This window comes from Lucilia cuprina, chromosome 4, assembly GCF_022045245.1.
Source record: "Lucilia cuprina isolate Lc7/37 chromosome 4, ASM2204524v1, whole genome shotgun sequence".
Taxonomy (NCBI): domain Eukaryota; kingdom Metazoa; phylum Arthropoda; class Insecta; order Diptera; family Calliphoridae; genus Lucilia; species Lucilia cuprina.
The window spans coordinates 43,736,784-43,759,319 of record NC_060952.1 but is presented as its reverse complement, the minus strand read 5'-3'; the positions used below and the strand labels follow the sequence as shown (position 1 = coordinate 43,759,319).

Sequence of the window (22,536 nt, the reverse complement as noted above, 5' to 3'; positions counted from 1 at the left end):
TATAGTATCGTAAATATGCATGCATATTTACCAAAAGGGGACAAAAACGTTTAAAAACGAAATTATGTATTTGCTGTATAAAATATGCTAAAGACACAAAATTTAAAATATTAATATTTTAATGGAACAAAGGACTAAAAAAAGGGGGGTAAAATGGGTGAAAAGCGGTTAAATTTAGTACTTTTGAATATAAATACCCATTATTTCCTTTACTTAAATATAACTAAAATATATTCCATTAAATATTGTTCACAAAAAATATATAAAGAATAGATTCATAATGAGGCCTTTGATATCTAAAGATATAAAATTGTATTCTGTAAAAATTTCGGGCGATAGGACTATGTTAACTAGTAGCGTCATGGCTTTGATGTGGAAAATGGTTTTTGCAAAACTTTTACGACTTTATTTATATTTATGGATTTTAACATCAAATAATTGACACTAATCATTTAGTGTCATTAAACTGACAATAGAAAACAAAGAAGGGAATAAAATAGTAGAACATTAGATCTACATCTCTCTTAAATATTTAAAAAAATAGGCTGTTATGCCTTTTAAGAAAATTTTTTAATAATGTATAATTTAAGAAAATATACACCTGTTTTAGTAAAATCGAATAGTGTTAACTCGTAAACTGTAAAGGTCAAACTCAAGCTATGCAATATTGGGAAATCCTATTGAAACCATAGTAAAATATTATTTAGTTTTCAACGGATTGAAATTAAATTTGGGATAAATATAAGACCCGTATTTATGATGACACCGAATATATTAATTAACCCTTAAACGTAAATATATTTTTAAATAAACAAAATTTTCAATGCAATTTTCCATGAAAATGGTATGTGATAGAAGAAAATATTCAACATGTCCAGTTGGATTTAAAAGTTATCACAAACCTTCGTTCGTTGGCCGGTGTATTTATTTTATGAATTGATTTGGTTATATAAAAAATTAACAATGTTGTATTAGTATACATATTTAAATCTATTTATACACGGTTGTTAGATCTTACAATGTTGGCAGACAATTGTTCAGAAAATGTTTAACAACCGTGTCAACTTACAATTTTTGTCTAGCAACATTATCAGAAATGCTTTTTCAAAAGAACAATAGAAAGTAACTGTTTATTTGCATCGTTTTATGTAAAGTGTCCTTTTTTGGAAACTTGAGGTTTTAACTGGAATAACCAATTAGATTGGACTAACCGATTAGAAAATTAATCTATACAAGTGATACCCATAGTGTTTTGGTATATTCAATAATGAATTGAATATTCATATGGGAAACAAATATGTTTTTTCAGACACATATATATAATATTACTGAGATACTTAAAATAATGTATCGTACTTAACTAGTAATAGTCTGTAATCCTAATAGATTATATTTCTAATACAACTGTCCTCGCTAATTAAGAATGGTTGCTAAAAATCTGACCATTCCACTTCTTTACATACTCCCGACATTATTCTCTAAACAATATACCCTATAAGAGGTAAACATTTGTATAACAATTACTTTGTTTAAACTACATGTTACATTATCTCAATAATTAGAGTGCATTGGCCCCATCTTAATTTTGTATGTATGCATATAATAATAAATACAAACCTCAATTAGACACTCTTATCTATTTTAAAATAAAATCAAAAATAAGATCCTGTAAAAATTCAAGTTTTCAAAATCGAAATTGATTGACATTTCCATGTCAAACCATTTTTCCATTTTGTACTCTTGTATCTGCCCTCACTCTACATACATAGTTTATTTTTCCATTTTGTAGTTTTTTTTTGTTATTTTTTCTGCGGCCACAAGAGAGAAAGAAATCTAAGACATAAGTGGTTCACCATTATTGACAGCGATGACGTTGATATTTATTAAATTGATATATAAAGAAACATATAGTAAGAATAGAAAACCTGACAGGTTTTGTTAAAACGTTGGCTCAAAAAAAATAAATAAAATAATAATAATGAAATAAATTCAAGGGGAAGGAAGTTGCTATTGCTACCACGTACATATATTCATCCCACTATATACTTTTATAAAACCCACACATATGTACATATATTATTCCACTATTTACTTGTTCTAGAGTATTGAGAATAAAATGAAAAATTTTATTCAAACTCACAAATTGGTTAAGAGAAATAGTGAGGGGTGCGAATAATAATTTGAATAATTATTAATGTTAAATCGATTTAGGTTTGTATACTATATGTATATTGTGTTCACATTTCGGTGGACTAGTATATTTCAAACAAGATAATTTTTCTTTAATATACTTAAAATTATAGAATTATCCTTATGGAATATATATATTTCAGCTGAGCCATTATTTATTTATTTGTTCTTCCTTAAGAAGTGTCCTTTATAATTAAAAGAACATAAATAATTAAAGCGGAAAGTATCTTATTTTGTTTTAACTTAAAAGTAAATTTACTTTTACTCTTTTTTTCATTCCTATAATTATATTTGAGTAAATATTTACTTTGGCGTGTAACACTTTGTTAACAATAAAATGTTTGAGCTGGAACACAAACAAGTACAAATTAAAGGAAAATATTTTTTTAAAGGTACAACCTTATAGGGCGTTGTTTTGTCATAGACAAATAATGCGCAAAAATTGCTTAAAACTTTTACAGCAAAGACAATAAAGAACATCAACCATTAAGTATTACAATCGTCACATTGATAATTACATGGTGTGACGAAATTACAAAAAGTGAATACTCTCCACGTGAGTATATGGGAATAATAGAAATAAATCTACACCTTTTCAACTGAAAACCAGTAAGAAGTATTATAATGTAATTTAGTTTTCATAATAAAGCATTTAAGTTGAATTGCACCTTGCCTCACATATACATAACCCATTTGTTGTTTAATAGAACTGTAGATATTTAAATAAAATTTTGATGGGGGCTTTTTAAAGGGGCTAGGGTCAAATGAGCCCCTAAAATTATAAAGTTCATCATGGTCATCAAGGTTTTGCAGCTTTTTGTTGAGATAGGAGTATATTAAACGTAATTATGAACTTAAAAGCCCTATTTGGCGGGTTCAGTTGTATGGGGCCTATGTGAAATAAAGGACATATGTTAACTATTTTTAATAGGCTTCGTCTACAGTACCATAAAAGATCATGTGCCAAATTTCATTGCATTATCTCCAAAATTGCGACCTGTGGTTTACAAGCTCTGTTGGGGGGTTCAGTTGTATGGTGGCTAGGTGAAATAATGAACCGTTCTTGACCATTTTCTACTGACTTTGTGTACGGTACAATAGAAGATAATGTGCCAAATTACATTGAATTATCTCCAAAATTGCTTTTTAATTCAGATAATATCAATTTAAATTGAGATTTTTCATTTAAAATTCAGAAGAGAACATTTGAATATTGATTTTTTCATTTGAAATTTAGAGAAAAACAATTCAAAATGAGAATTTTTATTTGAAATTCAGAAAAATGTAATTGAAAGTTTTCGGCTTAGAACTGTTGGAAAAAGAGCGTGTCAAAGTTAGACATTTTGGTCATACAAGATTTTATTTTCACCTATTTCTCCTCCAAAAAATGGCCAAAGGATATTTCTTCATTGTTTCAAAACAATTTCTTTTTTAATTTTTGAAATTTTTAAACATTTTTACAATTGTTTTTTATTTTTTTTCAAAAAACTTCCTTTTATACCCTCCACCACCATCAGTGGTGATAGACGGACATAAGCTATTTCCATCTGTACGTCCATCCGACTGTCGGTGTAAAACACGCTCACGCTGAAATGTAGCATTAGAAATAAATAAAATTCACCCAAAATATTTATAACTATCCAGTACAGGTATTGTGGTTAAATTTGACACAAAAATGTGTTGTCTATATATGAATCACTTTACAAAATTTTTTTCCGAATGGGCCCTAAATTGGTCATAGCTCTCATATAAGGACCACTTTCGAAAATCATTTAAACACTTAGTAAAATAAAGCTAACTTGATAAAATTCAATACAAATATAATTTATGTATATGAATGCAGTACTATGTACTCTATGGTAATCAAAACTCCCATAAAAGGTGCACTTCCGAAAATCACCTAAATGCATATATTTATTTTAATAATAAAGCTATCAGGATAATGTTCGACTTTAATATGTTTTGTGTGCATATAAATCATTCTACCGTTTTTTTTTTTTAATTTTTTTACTGTTTTATCTTCTCATCATCAAAATTTGCTAAATTTTATATTTAATATCTGTTATTAGTAAAAACTTAAAATAGTATATTTCCTTCCTTGTAAAAGCTCTGCTTTTTATTGAAGCAATAACTTTTTTCGGACCACCTTAATGCTAAAAAAATCACTGAAGTGTATAAGTTCGAGTCGGCAACTCCGAATTACTGGGATTATTGTTACACATACTCACACACATCTAAGTGGTTCACATGCTTGTAATACATTTTTACAATCATGTTGTTTGTTTCAATTCGTTTGTATTCATTTTTGCATTTGAGTTTTAATTGGCTTTAATTTTCTGTTTTCTAAATGTTTTTTTTACATTTTGTAAAAATGATGTTATGTGTATGTTTTTGCCGTAGTTCCGTTTTAAACGCGTTGTGTTTCTGGTTAATTTATCCGTTAAAAAGGAGCAAAAAGAACACTTAATGTTGAATTACATTTGTACGGACTACAAGTGCACGAGAATTGTAAAGTGTTCGTGTGCGTATAAGAGAATGCTACGCGTATATTATCCTTTTTTGTAGCACGTTTATTGCTATTTGTTTGAACATATTCAGAAGCATTTGGTCGATATATCTAGATGGAAATGGTGGAAGGTAGTATATTGGTCGTTTGTTAAAATTAAGTTGCAGGTGAGGGTGGGGTGCCTAGAATATGAGTTCATTTATACAGTAAATTAAATGTATTAGTCGCGGTTTTGCAATTAGTCTTAACATGACCACAATGTCGATGCCGCGCCATTAATTTATTTGACCTTAGTCTACGGTTTATGTTAAATGCTGTTAAGCACGAGGTCGGTTTGCTTTTTTTATATTGTTTTCTTTAAAAGCCGAAACAGTTAACCCAATTACATACTTTCATTGTAGGAAAAACTTAGGTCTTTGTCCATATTTAATGGGTTTTATGTTCTTATTTATGTACTTTTATTAATATATGTACATATACAGAAAAATTATATTTATGGTAGTAACTTAGAGATAACTATCTATTTAAATTTGTTTGTAAAATTATTATTTAAAATATACATTTTATTTTAGGTTGAATAACTAATATACAGTTATGATAATGACTGATTGACAAAACCTCTTCGATAGTCGTGGTGACAGTGAATGCAAATTAATTCAGTCCTATCTGAATACTGAATACTTACTTGTTCCGAGGACATATGGTCGTAAGTAAGTAATTGTAATTTTTACTTGCTTTCATGTTAAGGGAATGCAAATTGTTGAGTATGTACAAGTCATTATCCAGTTGGATTGAATGTTACAGTTAAGTATGCTACATTAATTTTGTAAGTTTCATAGTGCTATATATTTTTATCTTATCTATTAAATGTATTTAGGATTCTCTTATATAAATATTATGTAATAAAGGTATAAATCTTTTATAAAATAAAATGTTGTTTATGAATAAAAGGGTAAAGTTTAACGAAAAGATAACGAATTTATATAAATTCTTCTAAATAATTTTCTTATAATAACATTAAATCAGTAGACTTGAACATTTTCAAAAGAAATTCTAAAACCAATTATTTAAAAGCTGTATTAAATTTTATGCTTAATACTTAATAAAAACATCATCGTAATCATACATATTTTCGTTGTTTTTCTTACCTTGAATAGAACACTCGAATCTACATCATGCAGACATTCTAGTGTCGCACTGGTACCACGTTCCACCCATCTCGGCACCTTCAACTGCACATCGGCATCCGTGTGAGCGTCTGTAATGAATGATAAAAATCCAGAGTGTTAATAAATTTTATTTTATACTTTAAGCAGCACACAGCTGAAAGCAAAAAAATATAAGATTCCAAATAAAAGTAAATAATAAAATGGCTAAAATGGAATTACAGAGAAAAATGGAATGTTAAAAACTTTCCATTTTGGCTAAAAATAATTGTTTTCATTCCCCCAGAGTATAATTTTCTAGGTCATAAACGAGAGCATGACAAAGCTTGGCAAATCAAGTGCAGAGATAAAATGGAAGATGAAAGGAAATGAAAAAAAAAATACAAATTAAAACCCAAAACTCAGTCGAAATAACCTTGAAAGAATATATACTTATAACAGACTGAATGAATGAATGACACTGCCTGCATGGCTGGTTGGTTGGCTGTTTAACTAACCAAGTTTAACTAATCATCCTACCATTTCTTTTACTCCTCTCTGGAAGTTTAAGCGCATATGAAGTGGTCTTCATCTAAAGCAATGATAAGATTTAAATGTAACAAATGATTTAAGAGACTTAAAGTGAAATACTGCAGAAACACAAAAGAGCAAATGAAAATAAGACAAGTGTCTGGAAAAATTACTTACGTTTAATTACGAGTTAAAGGATTAAATTGTTAATACTTTTTATTCTCTAATTTCTTAATAGCTGGCATTAGTTCGGATAATAGCAAGTTATATATTTCTTTTACTTTTTATTTTTTTTATATATTAGAGAAAATATAATGTGTATGAGTATTTAATTACATATGTATTTAACATTATCATTTTAATGTAGAATGAACAAAATTGTATTTCTTAATTAAATTTAATAAAAATGTTCGCTATAATATAAAAAAAAATAGAAAAATCGGTAACGATCGACAATCTGATACCCTACTCCAAATATAAGCATGATTATAGTAAGCCTAGCGTACTAGGTGTATCCTATCTTAAACCAAATTAATCATGTTAATCACATGTTTTTTATGTTCAATATTAAGAAAAATTCTGAAAGTATCAAAAGAACGAAAAAGTTCCTACAAGAAGGAACTATGATCACTACATGTTAAAATTTATATTTTTATGTTTAATATTTGAGAAAATTTGATGAACGAAAATGTACCAAAAAATCCCTCCTAAAAATTTTAATTTTTCAATGACATTATTTCATGTGTTTCTTATTCAGTCAGGATTTTGCAAGTTTAAAATAATTTTTGCAAAAGATACCAAACTATTATCCTGAAAAACTCAAACTACTTACTTATATGATTATATGTATTTATATATGTCATTATAGAGTAATTTGAAGTAATGTAGACGGTAAGTAGTAGTCATTGAAAAGTAAGTGGTTATGTAAGTTTTTGCTGGGTAGTGCCCGAATTCTAAAACAACACACTAATAGCTTATTTTGTGTGAGTAAACTAAAAATTTTACAAAAATTGGCTCTGCGAACTTGAATAAAACATAATTTCCCTTTTTCCACTTTTTGGTACCTTTTTCTTTCCATTTTTCAATATTTAGAAAATCTCTATGTGTTTACAAGACACTTTTCAGCATTTTTATAACAGATACGAGTTGGATATCTATAAAAATATATATTACAACTCAAAAATATTTTTTTTTAATAATAGGGTAAAATGAAGTTGCGAATATTATAAAGATCATATTTTTGAATAAAAATTATTTTTTTGGTGAACATCCAATAAAGGGATTATAAAGCCCTTTAAGTTAATTGTATTAACACTATCTTTTGAGCTAAAAATGGTTCAATTTTTGTTAAAAATTATACTCATTAAAACCCTGTGTGACCAAAAATATCCAAATTTTATCTTGTCTATGTCTGCAATTCTTGTCCGATAAAGCTTAAAAATTGTGCCTGTCGTATTATCAAATTATACAGACTGCAGCAGTTTTTGTTTTCTTAGAATATTCTTCACACAAAATTTATTTAACACTTGATGAACTTGACTTAAATTATTTAGAATAACCTCATAAAATCTACCAAAATAATTACAAACTCCTAGACCAGATTCTCTATTTATTTAGTTGTAACATTCACACTTTCTAGTTACTTTGCCAATTTAAACAAAAGTTCACCCGATAGTAATAATGAAGAAAACCATAAAAACTTTAACAATTATTTTGTCTTATACAAACGTACGAAGTGCAATTTAAAATTAAGTTAAAAAATAATAATATTCATATTATGTTTTAAACTTAATACGGAAATAGGATGCACATTAGACCGACTCACAAAAAATGGTGCTGGAGTTGCCCCCCTCAAAATATTCGCTGTTATTCATTCGTGAGCTGGATCGCTCTCAGTATTTCATATAAAATTTGCGTTAGACTTAAAATATGTTGGGAAATATCATAAAACAAAGCAAGGTAAATTTTAATAGGGGTAACAAAAACACGTTTTTGCTTTCCATACAGAGTGAGTCGGTCTAATGTGAATATGTATGTTAAATCAGATTCAAAAAATAACCCTTGGCCTCTAAATCTACAAGTAAATTAAATTTTACTTGTAAAAAACTTTTGGATTTGATCCATTCACTTCTATGTACTTTTAAATAGACTCTCGTTTTATATTTATTGAAATGTAAATAGTTCTTATTTATTTGCAATTGTGCCAAAGAAATGTATTTATTTTTGCAGTTGCTGCTTTCTTTTCTTTAATTTTTAGTAGCAAGTAAAACCACAATTAGTCTTGGCATTTTAACACATCAAGTGCAATCAAAAGTTTTCCCTTGAAAATTCTCAACTCACTATTGTAATTTTCACTTCACTTTCGTTTGACTTTTTTATTTTTGCTACAAATGTAAGAACATAATAAAACTACATACAAATACACATATGGGCAATTCCATGAACATGTAAACCACAACCGCAAAAAATAAATCCCCTAAAACTTGCTTTTTTTAAAGATAATTCAACAAAAGTTGATGTATAATAAGGCTGTTAAAAATTAACAGTTGAAACATTTCACTTTTTTACATAGTCTTTTGGTCGGCAGATCTAAAATACATATTTCTATATAAACCTTAACCACACTACTGATTTTATAACGATTGGTCATTATTATATCCTAGTTCAAATAAAAATTTCATAACGTTAATAAATGCAGGAGAAAAATTTGTCTCACATATTAAGTAAGATATTTAAATATGTGTATTATACACACACATAATTTTTTTATAATTAAAAGTTATGGATTCCGAAAGAAAAATTTATACCTTAGTATGAAATATTTAAACATAAGTTAGACACACTCAGAATTAACACATTTACATATATAAGTATTAACAAATATTTAAAAAAAAAACTTTCATAACAATAAAAACGTTTAAGAAAAAAATACGAACTAGTGGGCGTGGCTCCTTCCACATGAATTTAATACTTCATTTCGTATACATTCTACTGTGACAACTTGACTATTTAACTTTTTCGAAGTGATTGTTTAACATAACTTTTCCCTAATAATATTTTTTTAACATTTGGGTATATTAGATTTATAAAGTCCTTTCATATGAAGAATAATAATAATGCTTGAATAAATTTTTCTCAAATAAAGTATTTAAATTAAGTTTATTTGAGTTTAGAACATAAATAGACAATTTTTTAGTAGCAAACCGATGTTAACGCTTTAAATAAAAACTGAACTGAACTTTACATGTATTTCAATGCTAACTGTTAATTATTGATTTTTCAAATGTATTCTCGACTTGTTATTATTGTTGTTGTTGTTTGTTGTATTTCCTTTGTTTTCTTTGTATTGTATGTTGGTCCTTCATACATTTGTAATTTTATGTGTATTAAATATTAACTTGGAATATTTAAATGTATTCGTATGTTAACATTGGATTTAGTACACTCAGAAAAATTATTTATATACTTATTTAGGGCCTCAAAATGCGAACGAACAAGTGTAACATTGAAGTGTAACGTTGGTGTATATTTCAATTAATTAGCTTTAATAATATTTAATAAATTTAATTTGAACAAATACGACACAAGGATATATTTTTATTTGTTTTAAATGTTTTGTAAAAACATCATGATGGACAAAACATTTAGAAAGAAAGAGAAAATAAAGTAATTATTGTCTTTAAACAGCATCATAAGTTATAAACTTAAAGTATATATATTATTTCATCCCACGCCTAAAAAAATATTATCAATTTTCTTTTCTTGCAGCAGACAATTCTATGAATTTACGCCTACACTTATAAATAGAATTATTTCAAAGAATTGGAAGGAAGTTAAGGGGATTTGGAAACAAATTATTGACGTAAATATTAACATAAAAGGAAAGAAAATTATTTAGATTTTATTATATTTGTAGAAAATTCTAGAAGAGAAACTGAACTCAATAAACGTTTAAAAATCTAAATGCCAAAGCATTGCAATAAAAATGTTTAAATGAATCCAAAACAAATGACTTAGCATTACTTTCTGATTCGATTTATCAAGTCAATCTTGCCAAAGTACATACATACATACATACATACATACATACATACATACATACATACATACATACATACATACATACATACATACATACATACATACATACATAAATACATACATACATACATAAATACATACATACATACATACATACATACATACATACATACATACATACATACATACATACATACATACATACATACATAAAAGGAAAGAAAATTATTTAGATTTTATTATATTTATAGAAAATTCTAGAATAGAAACTGAAATCAATAAACGTTTTCTAAGATTATCTATCCATGTCCGTCCGTCTATCTGTTGAAAACATGATATGTTCCAAACGGCACGAACTGGAAAAATGCAATTTTGCATCTTTCCAGCTCGTGAAGGCTTAAAAATTTGGAATTCCACATGTACTAATTTTTTAGAAACCCAAATAATAATACTAGTGAAGCAACTAAATTCCAAATAAACAGGTTTTATGGGAACTATGTATATGTTAAGCTTTTGCAAACATTTAAAAAATGCACAGAATCACTTCTAAAACTGGAAGTATTCTATTTTAATAATTACAAAATATTATTTTTTATAAATCGCAAAAAGTAGTAAAAGATTTGTTTCATTTATAACAGAGCTTTAAATTTAGTATTTGTTTTACAAAAAAAAAAAAAAATAACGCAATGCTTAGTTCAATACTATTACAAAATATGCGTAAAAAGTAACAGTAAAATTTTTTTCGAATATTGAATTATTCGACAAAATATTGTTTGAATTTTGTTGTAAATTGGAAAACTCGATTAAATTTTTACTCGAACGACAACCCTAATATTTACTAGTTTATTTAAACGATTAATCGTCGATCGATCGATTATTCGCTCGAATAAACAAAAATGGTCAAGTTTCAAATAACGAATAAACCGAATGAAATCTATGAATTAACCGATGTGTCACCTAATCAGATCACCCTCTGATAGAAAAAATATCACTGCTACATAAGGCCAACACGATAAGTATTCCCGTAAAGAATTGAGACATCTCTCCGTTCGAATCCTATCGTTCTTCCAGCAGACGGAAGGACATGTCCTTTAGTTTAATAAGGTTAAAGAATATAAATATATACATACTTATGTGGGCGTACGACCAATTTTTATTTAAAATCTTTTTTGATGGTGTGTATATTAAATTACAATGTAACTTTTTTTTAATAATATTTTATGTGGATTTAAGATTTGACATATTCGAATATGGGCACTCTTACTAGTAATGTAGTTAGTACATAGTTTGTTAAATATAATAAAATACGAAATTTAAAATTGCATTGCAGTTAACATACAAACTATATCCACAAGCACACATTAATAAAGGTTGATGTCACAGCAAGGAATGGGGTGGAAAATTATAAACTAACTATCATTTATTACATTATTCAGTTGTAAAATAAATTTCTCGTAGGAGTTGAGGAAGCATAAAGTGTAAAATACTTACAAACAAGCTTCAACTTCACAACGGTGCTTTATTTTGAAAATAGCAACCGTTCCCAGGAGAGCTTTTGATTGCTGTAAAATATTGTTAATACAGGTTCTAGCGTAAACGTAAAACTAAAATTTTTCCATGAGGTTAATTTTCCTCATTTTCGTTATTTTATACACAGACACATAAGCAGTACCTATATCCAAAACGCCCCTTTCATTCCATAAAATACCAGACATATAAATGAAAAGTTTTTGTCTTGAATATTCTATTTAGTTACATTCTTTTGTTGTATATAGTTGTACTTTCGATTTGTTTTTTTTTTTCGCTTTACCTTACCATTGAATATATGAATGTATGTATAGGATATTAGATATATCCTCATAAAATCTGAGAGGTTGTGTGGTACGCCTTCAAAAATTTTAACTTCTTGACTACGGGTACTTAGTACGTACACAATCGAGTTTGTCCTATAGTGCGGTGACATTTTTTTTAAACATTTTCAGAAATGGTGTTGAACGTTAAAAGTACTCTTGTTTTCATTATTAAACCATGGATTTTCATTTCAATTATTATGATGAAAAACTGGACTCAACCCTAATTGTAATGCATATGTACATATGTATTTTTCTACTTACACATGTACTTACATATTTATTTGTGTGTATTAGTTAGTCATACATATGTATATAAACGTTAACAAGTGCGTGTTAGATTCCATGTAAATATGTTTGTAATACGTGTAAATTTGTGTGTATGTATGTTTTTGAAAGTGTTTTCATTTGTGCATGCTTGTATGTTTGTGGAAAAGTTTTGTTCATTTGTTTGAAGAAATTTTCATTAAAATCTTTCCCCATAGGATTTAATGTTTTACTTTTATTATAATTTGCATACTTTTTCGTTTGTTTGTTTGTTTGTTTTAAGGTTAAAAAAATAATTTAGCTTTTCGTTTTCTCCTGAATTTTAGAAATGTATTGCTTTTGAATTAAAAATTATAAACAACAAAATGTATTGTTTTCCCATTGAATTTTGCCATGAACTGTTTTTGTTTTATAGTTTAAAGTTGAATAACAATTGCAAAGGACGTGTATTATGTATTTCAAATGTGAATTTTTTTCAGAACAATACTATTTTGTTTGTTTATGCAAAAATTTTATAAATTTTTGTATATTTTAAAATAAAATTAAGAATCTTATCTTATTAATATTTAATAAGTATGGGTTTGGATTTTTTTATTAAATTTACATAATCCAAACTTATTTAGAAACCTGAATACATATGCACATATAAAATAAAATTTGACCATTATTATGCAGGAAATATCAAGAAAGAATCTCTTGTAGGGATTGAAAACTAAAATTGGCATTTCGATTAATAAAAAAATAAATTGATAACACGAATGTCTAAGTTTAAAGGTATTTTAGTTTAGCATAAAAATCCATATACATAAAAATATATGTATGTATATTAAATGATAAGATTGCTTAAGTTTTTTTTAATTTCGTAGTTTTGGTTGACATTCTCGAATTAACTATTTAAGTGTTTGGATTAAAATTGATTGCATGATTTTTACATTTCTCATTTCACAAATACTCAGGGGATGGAAGGTCTCCTTCTCATTCAGTATTTTACTTTCAAATGTCTTAAAAAATTGTTGTTTTAAAAGAGACCAAATATTTACGGACATTTGATTTGAATTAGTTTATTTTCCTTAACTTAATACAGGAAACGTTTTGTTGTGCTAATCTATATTTAAATGTTATGCAACAAATTGGGATGATTATATCTTGTTGGTCACAAAACTAACTTTTGTGTATATAACAGACTATCTCTAGATATGGTACATGTATAATAAAAGAAGTTATTTGATAGACCATTCATATTTTTTTATACAAAGGCAATATTCGGACACATTACTTCACAAATATATATATTTTTATAAAATGTTTTTTGTAGTCTGATTTGTTTTAAAATAAAGGTGTAATATAATTTCTTATACCCCTTACCACTTTAGTGAGGGAGGATGTATTATATATGTATAATATTGATCCTATATCCACCTTAAAGTATACCAATCAGCTCAGAATCACTTTCTGAAACGATTTAGCTATGCCAGTCCGTCTGTACTTCCATATAAACCTTGTAATCAAACTACAGGTCACAATTTTTGAGGAAAATTCAATGAAATTTGGTACATGAGCTTTTATTGAAAATGATTAAGATCGGTGTATTATTTCAACTAGCCCCCCTACAACTGAACCCTCGCATAGGGCTTGTATAATTTGTAATCAAGCTACAAGTCGCAATTTTGAAAATAATTCAATGAAATTTGGCACGTGGTTCCGAAGACGAAGCCTATTGAATATGGTTGTCATCGGTTCATTATTTCACCTAGCCCCATACAACTGAATCCATCGAATAGGGCTTTTAAGTTCGCAATTATGTTTAATATATTCGTATCTCGACATAAAGCTGCAAAAATAACTTCTATACTTGCCTTAATGAATATCCACAATTTTATTTTATATTAAATAATAAAAAACATCTAACCTATCTATAATGTTTTTTAAGTGCTACTCAAAGACAGTCTGTTTATAAGTGTTTACATACAAGAATATAAATATTTAGACGTTAATTAGTACTTATATACAAATACATAAATAAATAGAGGAATAATAACGGAAACGTCAAAAATATTTCAAAGCCATTTATCTAGTTAATTATGCCTACAAGTTGTCAGAAACAATATAAAACTATAAATAATATTTTCTTTAAGTTCTTTTCTAATTCTCATTAGTTCTCTAAGGAAAAATTAATTAATTTTTTTCTTCCTGTGTTGTTCTTCTTGTTGTTGCTGTTGTTGTTTATTTGTTTGTCTTTTTTTCAGATAACACGTACTTTGAAGCGTTAATAAATTAATTTTCCTTGAAATAAGCGATAAATACAAAGGAATAATAATAACAAAAAATAAATAGAAAATTAAAAAAAACCGTAGGCAATCTCAAAGTGCAGCTATTCAAAATCTTCTAATTTAGAAAATGTAATTTTTTTCGTTGTCCCATTTAAACTGAGTTTTTGTAAATCATCACCTTATCGTTCCTGAATTGATTTTGTCTCAGACCAGTTAAACTTAGATCATATTGTAATATATGAAATTTTGTTGCTATGGCACCAAAAGAACCAAAGTGAACTCGTTTTCGTTGCTGAATTTCTCAAATATTTTTTATTGATCTTAAATGGCTAATAGACTAATTCGATTTAAAAAAAATTCAAAACAATTTAAACGTGATTTGACCTTAATGTAGATACTTTGGCAAATATAAAATACAATTTTCATGTTTAGAGCATTTAGTCGACAAAATCAATTATTATAAAAATATACTTCTGCGCTCATCCTCGTACTAATATTCAAACAATAGGAAAAAAAAATAAATATAAAAAAGTAAACTAATGAAATATGAAATTGTCTATTTATGTTAAGAAGTGTGTATGTTTGAATTTGTATTGAAATACTAGTAGGTGTAAGTATGGTTGTATTTCTTTGTTTCTAAAGTTTGTTGCTTTTGTGTCGTAATAAATGCCACAAATATCATTTATTCATGTCATTATGCTGTCATCAGTCACGCGAAATATTACAAAAACAAAAGGGAGAAAAAAACATCTTAACAACTTATGATACATTTCCCTTTCACACCCACCCAAAACATACAACCACACTCGAACAAATAAGAAAATAATAACGAAATACTTTTCCAACCGTTAAATGGTAAGCATAGTGTGGCACCAACACAATATTAATACAAAATATTTTTTTTTTTAAAAGGACATAAAGTAACTTGAAGCAACCCACATTAATTGAAGCCAGTGGCAGAGCGCAAGGAACCGAGTTAACAATACGAGACATACTGAATGTTTACAGTGATATATTTTGTACATACAAAACAACAATATTATAGAAATAAAGACAACCACGAAGAAAGACAAGACAGTACTGATAGACATACAACATACCGACTTGTTGCAAAGGTTCACAATGACAACAGCAGCAGAAAAAGTAGCAGCTGCAAGCATAAAGAAAATAAACAACTAAATTCTTAAATACACTGAAAAAATAAGACGTTTAATATTTAAACAAAAAATATCATGTCATCGTTTTAATATCAGTCTTAATATTTGAAAGTGACAAGTATTTTATTTAAAATGCCCTTATAGCAAAGTATATGTTTTGTACTGACATTTTAATACACTACATTACTATAGTGGGGAGTGTATTATGCGCACGCTACAGGTCGTAATTTTCAATATAATTTTATAAAATTTTGGACATACTCTTCTTTTGGTCCAGGGATTTGATATTGAAAATGCTTGAATTCGGTCCATTTTTCGCCTAGTCCCTATACAATCGTACCCGAATAGGGCCTTTGAGCTCATAATTACATTAAATGTTCTATTATGTAAAGTTAAAAAAACGAATAAAATGCTTTATTTAAAAAAAAATAATACACATTTTTAATATACTACCTGGTAAAGGGTCGGTCATGTCCTACTATACATTCATACTTGTTCGGGTTAAAATAAATTTATTTAGAGGTTTTATGTTAAATGAGAATAATTCCTTTATATATGTTAATATTATTTAAGTCAAATTAATTGTATTTTATAATACTAAATTTTCAATTCTTAATTACTTTCAAAAAAAGAACAAAAAATTACTTCTTAAGGAAGACTTCATTCTTTATGTTCTTCAGGCTTTTTTCAGAAATTCCATGGAGTAAATTGAACTTCATTTTCGCTTCTTTGGAAGTTATATATTTTTTTAAGAGGACCCAATATACGTGGAATTTCAAAAAAAATATTGGTAATTTAAAGCACTTTTTACTTACTTCATACTTTTAATTTTTAGAAAAAAATATATTTTTAACGTACCTATAAATAAAAAAAAAAAAATAAAAAAACAATAAGTTAGACATCAATTAAATATTTAATGCAGAAGTAAAACTAATTAACATAATCATTTAAAATTGATTTTTAATTATTTTTAATCGTAACACTACAGTTTTTAATGAATTATTTACAATAAACTTATTTCTGTAAGACATTAATATAGGATGTAGAGACAATAATGGATCAATCATAGTTAAACTTTAATTACCATGTAAGGGCTAAAAATTACAAATTTTACTTATGCAATAGCATTAAAGTTATTTATTTAATATGCTAATGTCATTGGAGGCAAGTACATACCACAAACGCTTACAAGAATTTGGAAAATGTAGTTGTTGTAAATAGCATAAAAAACGTATACAACTTGGTGAGTAGGTTGGTTTAGTTTGTGTTAACATTTTTCGATGTATATTTCCTATTATCTTAAATTATATATTTTTTAAATGCATACCATATATATATATATAATATATATATATTAATATATATATATATATATATATATATATATATATATATATATATATATATATATATATATATATATATATATATATATATATTAATATATATATAATATATATATATATATATAATATAATATATATATATATATATATATATATATATATATATATATATATAATATATATAATATATGTTCTGATTCCGAATATGGAAATAAAAAAGTCGTATCACCCATCAATTTTCCACATTTTTTACTGTATACTTGAGACCCAAATATAAAATTCTGTAATATTTGAGATGTTACGAAGAGTAGCTGTTACTGCCTCCAGTCTTATACCATGGGTGATACGACTTTTTTATTTCCATATTCGGAATCAGAACACCAAATAAAACTAGGATTAGTGAAAATAATTTAAAAAGCTTTTTCATTGATGGCCTGTTATTTAAATAAAAATGTGAAAAATCAATATTTCCCCTTACTTATTATGAGTCACATTTTTAGCTTGACTTAGTTTTATGATCTAAATAAACTATTACGTTTTTTAGTTAACTAAACGAAAATTTTCTTAGTTAGAGAAGCTAAGAAAAAACATAATATACAAATATTTGATTTGTTATTTGATTTTACCTTTTATCAAAAATTTTCTGATAGTGTACTTAAAAGCACCATAAGGGTAGATTATGGCGACAAAAAGATATTTTACATTGGCCACCACAAATGTAAAATTCTGAAAACATTTTTGTTGTATTTTGTTTGTTTTGAGCTTTCAAGTTTTTTATATTAACTGGTGTTTTGTGTTATTGTTTATTATCATGTAACCCAATGTTGTTATTATAATTTAAGGCATGTTAACGAGCTAAAATGTTACAAAATTCCAATCATTTTGACAGTTTTTTGTTACTACATATTCTAACAGTGAACAAAACCAAAAGTAGCAACAATTCATTATGAACGGCCAAACCCAGTAAAATGATTAAGAGAACACATAATGATAAAACGACGACAAACTGGGGAAAACAACAAACAATCTAGCAAATAGTCAGAAATAGAGATCCATATAAAGTAGGCATCAGGCCAAACATGTCAAAAGTTGTATCGTAAAACAACAGTCGAAATACAAAAAAAAAAAAATGTGTTCTGACAACAGGAAAAAAGTTGGAACAGGCAAATGCCGTTGTTACTACCACTGCTGATGTTATTGGTTTTAATGATGATTTCTCTTTTCCTTTAGTTATTATATGTATATGTGTGTGTGTGTCAATAAAATTTAAACAAACTTGTAATTTTTTATTCTCTAATGACCGATTGTTGAATATTCGTACAAGTCGTTTTTTTGTTTTGTTTTTGCTTCCGTCTCCTATATTATCTTAACATTATAATTTTTTGTCACTGTTAATATTACTATTATTGCTGCTGTTTTCATAATGTTTTATAAACAATTTTTTACTGGAAGCACAATTGTTAACCTCTGACATGCAAAAAAAAAGAAAAAAACAACAGCAAAACAAATTGTAACATTCAACTACTTTTATATGAGGCGGAAATTGATGATTTTCCATATTGTTGATAACACAAACAGACGAACAACAACATTACTTGATAAATAAATAAAGCATTATAAATCAGAATCTGTCCAAAGGTGTACTTCGTTCTAGGTAAAAGAAAACAGTTTTTGTAAATGTGAATCTGTGTCAGTCATTATTTGATAAATTTAACATCCGTCAATACAAATTAGGAATAATTTATAAATTTCTTAAACAAGTCACAAGTTATAAAAGGGTTGCGTGAATGATATGGATAATTGACCTTTTTATAACCTTTTCCAGGAAAGAACAGCTGATGCTTCTCAGACGTTCATATGTAAGTAAAATATACATACGTAAAGTCAATAGATTTTCTCAAAAAAAAATGGTTTTACATAAAATAAATATTGTTTTGAGTTTGATTTTACATTTCCGGAATAAATTTACAAAATATAAAAGAAAACAAATAATATTTTATGCAAATTGTCTACAAGCCATTACTAAAGTTGGTAATGTGGAAAAATTTGCATATTAGACTGCCTTGAAAAATATTACCACAAATGTTATTTTCAGTAACCTTAATAATATGGGTTTGAATTGGATAATTTTGTTATAAAGTGCTACAGTACTTAATCACAGCAAAAAAAAGGGAATTACTTTTAAATGACTTCTATAATGAGTTACATATACTATATACATACGTAAGTACTAATTTCAAGTGTTATCACTCTATTTAATCGGCAATATCAACTGTATTTAAAGGTACAGAGATCCCATTCTGTCTTTGGAAACATCAAATTAATTTCAACTTCATACCTGTGTATGTATTTGTGCATATGTTCAAATGTATATCGATATAATTTTTTTTTACAAATTTATGTATTTTTTAATAATAATATTTTTTTTTTTGCTTTAACACAAAAAGCTCATGTATAAATACATGTGCGGACACGTGTGTGCATGATAACGATTTATTGTCCAACATAGCGTATGATTGACCCAAAAACAAGTGTTGATTTTTTATTATATTCGCACTCATTCGGACGACACATGTTATTAATGTCGCTTATTTACATAAAATAAACAGATTAACAATTGATTATTTAATTTATTATCGTTTGAAAAATACTGTAAGAGATTCAAATATGTATACGAAAAAACAGTTTTGGTTTATGCATTTATAAATTAATTAAAACAAATTTTTTAATAAAAATATTTATTGTATTATAATATAGACACTGTAGTGACTAAATATATCTATATTGCCTGACAAATATATTCGTATTATTTTTGTTTGAATTTCTAGTTTTGTAGTGTGTAATATTTGTTTGTGTATTGACATACGGTTTAACGCAATGATTTTAATTATTTCTTATTTTATTAATAAATATCGATAATCATTCAACGACACAAATTGTTTAAATGTTTTATTACAAAAATATATTGGATTATATCACACGAAAAACTTCAAACTTTTACAAAAATCTGGTAATGAGTTATAATTACTCCATAATTTACTTTACAATGACATCCACATAGCGCCTGCATTATTTGTAAGCAAAACCAAGAATATGCCCTAAAAAGTGCTTGAAATACTTAAAAAAACTAAAAGTATGCTTTTAAAATTTTAATTTTCTATAAAAATAAAAGATTAAACTACACTAGTTTAAAAATTAATATATTTTGTTTGCTAATGGAATGAAAAATATATATTTTTGGAAAGCTCTTTGTCTGATGGTTTAATACAAATTTGGTATGGAGATTAAGGATTTATCACATTATAAATATTTAAAAATAAATATTGATTTTCGGGAACCTAGTGATCAACTCAGAAAAGAAATTCAATAATAAATTTTTTTAACAAATTTAAAACTAAACTAATTTTCATAGACATTATACAGTTTTGGAAAGGCCTTTGTTCAATAGTTAATTAACAAATTAATCGGTAGTCATTTTCACTCGAAAATATACGTTTTTCATACGATTTACATTGTTTGAGTTTTTTATTTCCTTTTAGCAATTGTGGTAAGAATAATTACTGAATTTGCTAATGCGTAAGTAAATTTTAAAATTTTGACCTCTTACTTGATAATATAATTTTTGCTAGATTCTTGTACAAAAAAAGTTAAAATTTTAATAAACTTAAAAAAATATTATTAAAAACATTGAGCAGATACTACTAGTAATATTTTCTTTGATTTTAATGCCAAAATGTTTATAATTCTTAAAAAGTAAATAATATTTTACGCATAAATCAGATAAAGTAATATTTTAATGCTTTGATTGTTTCGATAATCGACTTTATTTATTTTTAGTAAATTTTTAACCAAAATGTTTAATTAATATTATTAACCCTTATCATAAATACCAAAAAAAAAAAGAAATCAAAAAATCATAGAATATAACATGTATGTGTATATATAATTATTTATATTACACATACATGTATAACACGAAATTTAAAAATCTAATTATATCAATAATTATGCATTTTTCAGAATATTTATATATAATTAAAATGAGTTAATTATAAACTAAAATCACCTTAAGTATTACTTTTCGAATATAAAATATATTTTAAGGCTTTTTGATTATATTGTGTGTCTCGAATTTCTAAAGTGTTAAATTTTGTTGGTTAATTAAGTTATTTTTCCAAGGGTATACCTAATATTGGAAAATGTTACATTTATTTTTTGTTATTATTTATGTTTCAATTTTTGTAGCCTGAACATTTACTAACCTTATGGTATTAATAGCCTTTACATCAATATTTAAGTGTTGGTCAAATATTTAATGATGTTGAGTACAAAAAAGGACACAGAATAAAATAAATAAATCAAAATCAAATAAAACCAATTCGATTTATTATTAAACGAACATTTTTTGTAATATGTATAATACAAGTGTCATAAAAATAAAATTCATACTTAAACACATGCTGTAGTCGGTTGACCAAAAGTACTTAAAGTCATGGACACACACGTTTGTTTCTAATAGCGAGAAAAAGTGGTGAACAAAATAATTTTTATGACATATTTAAATATTAATGGAGTCGAGTCAAATTTTAAAGGAATAATTTGCCATTGCCAATTTATTAAATTTTGCATTGTTTTAATGCTGTATACTAAATGAATGGTAAATCGATTAATTTTTTTATTATTTTTATTTGAAAATAAAATTGCGGTTGGAAGGACAGACGGACATAGCTAAAGCTACTCACATAATGATGGTTGGTGTAGAACAAATTTTGGGTGTTTCGAACATAAGCACAAACGCATAATAATCTCTCCACTATAATGGTGCAGTGTTATGAATTATCATAAGTACAAAATGTACAAAATGTACTTCAAAGAATATTAAATTGTTATAATACGAATTACATATTGTGGTTGTATTGTAAATATCCCGAAGGAAATCTAAGTTTTTGTACAAAAACTATAACTTGTAAATACCACAACAATAACAATGAAACATTATGTCAAACACAAATAACAATTGACAATAATCATACCACCAGCAACAATAAATATATAAACAAATTGTAAAGGCAACATTGTTGTTGCATTACTACTTATTATAATAACAAATAATATAATAATATATATTTCTAAGGAATTAATGGCTATCAAATATTGATTGGGGAGAAAGTGAAGGAAAATACAGTGTTAGACAAAACTAAAACAACGAAATATTAAATATTAAATACTTAAA

General features: G+C 26.4%; 1 protein-coding gene across 2 annotated transcripts in view; it reads right to left on the bottom strand.

The window, feature by feature from the left end:
* Positions 1-22,536, bottom strand: part of LOC111674613 — a 175,622-nt gene that overhangs the window by 53,949 nt on the left and 99,137 nt on the right. For both annotated transcript variants that reach the window (XM_023435270.2, XM_046949473.1), the window contains exon 2: positions 5,845-5,954. In XM_023435270.2, coding sequence (XP_023291038.2) covers positions 5,845-5,954 — 110 coding nt within the window. The remainder of the gene's footprint in view (positions 1-5,844; positions 5,955-22,536) is intronic.